Genomic DNA, 6,719 nt, shown 5'->3' with positions numbered 1-6,719 from the left:
GGAGGATGGGTTGTCTTAGATGATGAGGGAAGAATGTAAGTACATCTCGCGCTCCATCTGGTTAATTTCGCGCAATTGGAACATGCTGATGCAAAATTGGTGTACATACCCTCTTTGTGGCTGACGAGAATGTAAGACCGCGCTTCTTGAGCCAGGAGACGGACACGGCTAAGAGCAAGTTGGCGAAAAATTCAATGAGATTTTCATTGACAATGCCATCGGATGCAACGATGAAGGCGAGGATGTGTGAGATAAACTGATAAACTGATTTTTTCAAATAAACCAACCAGCATTTAATGAAGAATAAGTTGGCGGGATAGGAATTAAAATAAGAGTATAATAGTAGTATGGGCTCAGGATGAAGGATTAAAACGAGTGAGGAAGATTAAAGGGCAAATGACATAGGATTCAAAGGAGTGAGGGGAATTAAATGGGATGATGAGACGTTCGCACAAATTAAAGCCAAAGTTTGATAGAGCCAATGAAGTAGTCCGTCGTCCAGGGGTTGTGGAACGGACGTGACAATGGATCATTGACATCTGGGTGGCCGCGCAACAGGTCATTCAGTGTAGGTTGGACCGAAACGAGAGGCTGGAAGAGTGGCCGATTAGGTAGGGGCATTGCGGACACATGAGTCTGAGCCTTTGCGAAGTCTTGCAGGTCGATATCCTGGTGTTCTTCGTCCTTGATCAATGGCATCATTGGATTATGGCGTGGAGCACGTTTCTGAGTCAGTGGTGAGATTGACATCCCTTTCAGACTAGCTGGAAGGGCGTTGAGACTGTTGTCCGTATCAGAGTCACTTGAACAGAAAACTGTAAATTCCAAGTGTTAGACATTTGACTTCTGCCAGAAAATAAAAACTCGACACTTACGTTCAACTTTGCCTGAGGATCTTCCCGACTTGTTCCCCGTTTTCGATGCAATGGGCCGTCCATGAGCTGATTTTAAATATTATGTGTCAGTAGTGTTCCCATACAATTAAATGGTAGTACTTACTTCCACGCATTTTCTTCTGGGCTGGTTCTTGACGGGTTCCACGTTGCATTGGGCGTTTTGGACGCACTGAAGTAAGTAACACAATGAATTTTAAACACAGCGCTGCGCTCGAGAGTGTGCACGTGAGACTAACCAATCTTTGGAACTTGAGTGAATACATCGTCTTCGATTTTAAGCCCCAGGCCATACTCTTGTTTATGGTCGTTGTCATCGCCGTCGTCACCATCATCGCTGTCATCAGCTATATCGATAATGACCATGTCTGGGTCCCAGCGTGCATAAGTATGCTCAGGTATGAATTTCCGGATACCTATCATTGTGCATACACTGATTAGAAAATTTAGGACGAATTTATTAATGACTCACCGATAAAAATATTTGTCTGTTGAAGTGGGGCATTGCTTCTGCCTTTGTACCGCTCGAGATGTTTGCCAGTTGGGAAGGGCTCAGGTGCGACACTCAGCCTGCGGTTCTCTTTTGAAATTAACACCCATTCAGATGCCCCATTGTCTGTAGCCTTCCCCTTTACATCACCAACCTTTACAGAGTCGAGGTATTCAAAGACTTTTGGAAATAGTCTTCGAATGTAAGCATCAACTTCCTCAAATGTCCAGTCCAAGCAAAAGCTGAAATCCACACTGCCGCTGTCCTCAGACTGATCTCCATCAAAGTGAGCACATCCCCTTCGCTTGAACTTTGACATCTCTGTCTTGACAGGCGGAATTGTGGTCAACAACTCTCCTTTGTCCTTTCAGTCACCGGTAAGCTCATACTAGCCATAGCTTGTTCGAACTAACATACATCAAGGTAATTGACCAAGACGGCAATGGCACCAACTTTGATCAGGACATGACCTTGCTTTGAAGAGCTGGCCTGTCTCGAGGATACAATCCTGCCCTAGGCAATACCAGTCATTTCGAACACGCAAAAGTTAGGTAAATTACTCACTGGGAATTTCTGCTTTGCAGTTGGGCGAAATCCTGCCATCACCTCATCTCTCGCAGCCGTCACAGTAGTTGTATTCTGACTACCTTGTCCAGCTCGTCGAGCGAGCGATTGCTTGAATATAGCTGTCACTCCAGCTCGTTCCTTTGCAGTAGTGACTGCTGGTAGCTCAGCCACTGGCAGTACAGGTGGTTGAGGTCGTGGATGTTTGCTCTTCCCATGCAAACATTCAGCGCAAAGCTCTTTTTGGCCAACTGGAATATTGGTGGGTGCCGAGTACTCTTCACAATAGCAGGGTACTGATTCATCAGGATTGCCCTTGCAAAATGCTGGCTTCGGCATTCTAAGTGAGATGGAGGAGAGGACCAGAACACAAATTAGTCGGCGAGGTGCGGAATTTGTATACAATGGTCCTGGGTCCCTCCGAATTTTGTAAAGTACTACTTAAGCGACTCAAAAAAATTCATTTGCTTCAAAGTGATCAAGAACGCTAGATGCCTGAGCCCATAATGTTGAGCGAGTTCTCCAGATAGGGTCAGCCAATGATATCTCCACATGATGCTCCCTCCGCCTTCCAACTCGTAGGTATTCACTTGTGTTTTCATCATACTCATCTTCACCCTCCCGTAAATTGTATCCCTCCGGTACAATACCCTCCATGACAACCGCCTCAAGTATTTCGAAGAACATACTTTCATCCTCTTCGTTCCGAAAAGGAGTATTGCTGTCTGGAACCTCTACAGCATCATGCTGGACATCATTTGCTTGTTCCTGCTCAATGCGGTCAATAATATCATCTTCGGCTGGTTCATCTGCCTCGTCACTTGGGTGGCCAGCACCTGTCTGATTTCGATGACGGACAACCTCCTGGCCATGAATACCATAATAGCGCTGCAGAACTGTAGGACAGATACCCTCGAACTCGTCTTCATAGATACCTAATGATGCCTGTCCTAGAAGGCGCATATCCTTCATAGTTATGAGATAACAATTCTGCACTACTGAATATTCACTGACCTGAGGGCTTCGATCCCTGGTATCAGAACCATGAATAGGATGCAAATTCCATTCTTGTTGAAATTGTCGACAATCATCATTGAGCGCATTTAAGAAGAGCACACTGAGGAGCCACAGATGCCCAGGCTTGTCAACATCGAGTTTATGAAGTCGTTCGAGCCTGGTAAAGAATCCCCGCCACCGGCGTACAAACTGTGTGCCTACTTCAACCCACAATCGTTCGATGCGAGAATTCCGTGTTGATCTAACATGCATTATTATTCAAGTAAATTTCTAGAGGACTCCACTTACGATCCCCATAGGAACGAGCCACGATTGTGACCATTTGTCGCAATCATGTGTGTGGCAACCTGAATATTCTCGCCGCCACGATCTCCACGAATACGAGATGGGATGCCATATTCATCCTTTGCGTAGATGAATAAATCCAACACAGTTGATGCACGATTATTTGTGCTGACTTGTAGTGCTGTTATCTGTTGGTGCATAAGGTGTATTGTCACTTTTATAAATTAATTGACTTACAGTGCGACAATACCCGTCAATGAAACCATGGATGACGAAGCCCCATCGAATGAGCTTGTGATGACCATCTACATGCCATAGTGCATTTGGTCGAGCGACTCGGTATTTTCGTCTTCTGGTAACACGTCGTTCTCTCAGCCTTTGTCCCAGCCTGTCAACTCTGCGCAGGGACTGCCAAATGTGATGCTGCTGAACTCGAAAACCTTGGTGTCGAAGGAAGCCAACAAGGTACCGGAATCCTGATTCTGGTTTACTTTCTTTGAAAGTCCTCACAAGTTGATCGAGATCAGCATCACTAATTACTGTAAAGTGTTTTTCTAGGCCATGTTGACGAATAAATTTCCACAGAGTAGTGCGGGACACTTGGAGGATTCGTGCGAGATCTGGCAGCATGATGTGGTGTTGGTTAGATAGGGCTTTACTGACGAAATCGAAGTTAATGATTTTCTTCCGACGCCCAAGTCGACATTGCTGATGGCCCAGAGTCACAAGCTCCGGGATTATCACATTTGCCCGTTCAGCATTTCCCCTGGATTGAAGTATATTTAGATAGCAGAGTGTCAGGCAAGTGAAAGACTTACACATGAAGATTTCCGCTGATATCCTTGAGCATTGCGGCTACCTCCCCAATAAGCCTAGCACATACTAGTAGCCAGTCATGCAGAAGCTGGTAATCAGCAGGACTTGTATCACTTTCAATGGCTTCAAGCAAAGGTAGGGCCTCTGTGGACAGTGCATCATAGTGGTACGCCACTCTGGTTGGTTCTGCATCATTTGACCGAAGTATTCTAATTGCAGCATTGTATATATTGCTGATGATACCCTCCGCAGTATAGACATTTTGTGGCCATCGATTCTCGTGTTCTGGTAGAGCTGGAAGATCCATGGTTGGTGAATAGAGGTGATAAAGCGGTACACTACATTTACGTCCTTTGTGCTCCGACTTGAATTCAAACTTCAATTGCAGACCATCATGTTTGGGGCCCCAAGTCTTCTTAGGTTTCGACACCGCCGTTTCTATATACTCGATGGTACTCATATTTTCTTGGTCAGATGTTTTCATTTGACAATACTGTAGACTAACGGTCAAAATGCAGGTTGAAAATGCATTGTTCAAGGTCCATGCAACTCAATTATCACGCACATCCATTGTGTTTGAGGAGATGTTTTCTGTTGGAAGTCAATTGCCGCTGACAGTAGGCATGGAAGGCTCAAGCGATGATCATCCAATTATCATTCCCGAACTCAGCATGAATATGTTCGAACTGTTCCTCTCAGTTGCATACAACAGGTAAGACAGTTCTTGAGGTACTGCATTTATTCTAAATGTAGGACTACGCAGTTGGAAACCCGAAGGTCCCACTCATGATGATGTCCTCGACCTTCTTCGTTTCAGCAACAAGTTCATGAGTCAAAAGGCTCGTGATGTCGCCATCAATCACCTCCATGAACGTCGATTTCAACACAAACCATACGAACTTCTCGCACTCTGCCTCGAATTTTCAATTTCAAAGTTCTTTGTTCCCGCTTTTCGCCGTCTCGTCGAATTTCGCATCCGTGATATTCCAGGACCAGTGCGAAGGAGACTTGGGTTTGAAGTCTGGAATGCCTTCGTAGATCTAAAAGAACTTCTCGATGAGCATAACCATATTGTTGCCTGCGAGGAGCCACCCATTGTCACGCATTCACCATACTGCACTGACAACACCGCATGTTTCATTGATTGGCGGCAACTATGGTGGAACTCAATGGCTCGTTTCCTCCTTGATGGCCGCAATCCTCAAAAATTCCATGAAGCTATCGAGCGCTTCCAGGAACTTGGGCCAGAAATTGGAAGGGTCAATCCGGAGTGCTGGAAAATGCTGCTTCAGACGGTGAAGAATGCAACAGCATTCTGTCTCGCTTTTGATCTCGTCGAGGAGACAGCTCAGCAGTTGTCGGCGGCCCTGATCACGGAGCCTGCCCCAATGTTGACGAAAGCCGAATTGGATACCTTGGGCTTGCCAAGCCATGAAGAAATTTTATAAACGGGACGGATATCCTCCGAGTCAATTCCTCGATCGTCATCTGATGACTTGGTTGGCAAGTCTGGTGAGACTCGGATATTTGCCAGGGCTGCAGCGGCCCAATGATTCAAGCCAGTTTAGTTAGAACAATTGACTTAAAAATGCACCTGTAGTACTGAATGTGTTGCAATACTACAGTACATGTGTGTTGAACTACTGTGTGTGTGTCGTATGCGTGTGTGTGTGTGACTTAAGTGTGTGTACATTTTTGAACTGATCCAGCGCCATAGGGTGAGCACTCGAGCATACATTCACCGTGCAAGCTTGTCATCGTACTAATCGGAGCTACTTGGTACACCTCGTGATGAGATGCTTATCTTTGGTCGGACTACAATCAGTCGTAGTTGCACACTGGGCGCGTATGAAACGGTCCGAACTCTCTTAGGTAAGTTCTACGCCTGTGAAGGGTCAACGGGATTTCTTTGTTCGAACATTTATACATTTTCACCATCACAGTTCTTTCGGGTCGAAGTCAAAGTCACGGACAAATTATCTCTACACATCGTCAAAAGTGTGTTCACTGCCATCTGCATTGGCTGCCACTTAATTATATACCGCGTTGAAAAGTTCTGTGATTCTATTTGGAGCGATTTGTGTTTGCTCGACTTTTTCGGGCCGCCTTGAGGTATGATTATATTGCGTTGGTTTCATTTCAACGTAGGCAGCTTACATTCGTCGACGGTATTAGCCTGTGAGTCAATTAATCATCATGATTCAAATCCTCCTCCACTCCACAGCCTATTCTACCCCGCTGAGAATAGCACAACAACGGTCTCAGTAATATGATTGAGCATCACGTTGGGCATTTTCTGCCACGTGTTGCTTTAGAAATAATCCGCAACTTCATTAACTGGCATGTTATTCATTATATGACCATTGGACTACAATGCTGCAGCTCCTGTATAAAGCTACTCGATTGTTTCCGATACAAGCGGATTCAAGCTGGTCTGAATAAAATCAAACTATATAGGTGGCACGAAGTTGAGTATTCTTAACTCAAGTCTCAAATATGTTGAGCCTCCCCGTCATACTCTTGAACCTTGCTAGGGCACATAATCAACGGATCGATTCATTAGTAATTTGGGGGTTCAGAATCCAGATCAGCCCACTTTTTCGGCTATACTTTTGTCCTTCACAAAATTGTTGACCTGCAGTAAAAATAACTTT

The 6,719-nt window shown here is 45.2% G+C and overlaps 4 protein-coding genes across 4 annotated transcripts; 1 reads left to right on the top strand and 3 right to left on the bottom strand.

Moving 5' to 3' along the window:
- Positions 1–1,339: 1,339 nt before the first annotated feature.
- On the bottom strand, positions 1,340–1,878 carry F5891DRAFT_970402 (uncharacterized protein; the record flags this gene model as incomplete). The annotated part of the gene is made up of 2 exons (XM_041376341.1): positions 1,340–1,747; positions 1,801–1,878. Coding segments are annotated over 2 exons (486 nt in total), but the record flags the coding sequence as incomplete, so codon positions are not given.
- Positions 1,879–2,397: 519 nt separating this feature from the next.
- On the bottom strand, positions 2,398–3,216 carry F5891DRAFT_970407 (uncharacterized protein; the record flags this gene model as incomplete). The annotated part of the gene is made up of 2 exons (XM_041376342.1): positions 2,398–2,913; positions 2,962–3,216. The coding sequence occupies 2 exons, from the start codon at positions 3,214–3,216 to the stop codon at positions 2,398–2,400; spliced, it is 771 nt and encodes a 256-aa protein (XP_041216327.1).
- A 252-nt stretch (positions 3,217–3,468) lies between these two features.
- On the bottom strand, positions 3,469–3,738 carry F5891DRAFT_909326 (uncharacterized protein; the record flags this gene model as incomplete). The annotated part of the gene is made up of 1 exon (XM_041373594.1): positions 3,469–3,738. A coding segment is annotated over one exon (270 nt), but the record flags the coding sequence as incomplete, so codon positions are not given.
- Positions 3,739–4,688: 950 nt separating this feature from the next.
- Positions 4,689–5,513, top strand: F5891DRAFT_970392 (uncharacterized protein; the record flags this gene model as incomplete). Its single annotated transcript, XM_041376340.1, has 2 exons — positions 4,689–4,777; positions 4,829–5,513. The coding sequence occupies 2 exons, from the start codon at positions 4,689–4,691 to the stop codon at positions 5,511–5,513; spliced, it is 774 nt and encodes a 257-aa protein (XP_041216325.1).
- Between the last annotated feature and the right edge of the window lie 1,206 nt (positions 5,514–6,719).

Source organism: Suillus fuscotomentosus (assembly GCF_016647785.1).
Source record: "Suillus fuscotomentosus strain FC203 chromosome Unknown F5891scaffold_362, whole genome shotgun sequence".
Lineage (NCBI taxonomy): Eukaryota > Fungi > Basidiomycota > Agaricomycetes > Boletales > Suillaceae > Suillus > Suillus fuscotomentosus.
This window is presented reverse-complemented; position numbering and strand designations above follow the sequence as displayed.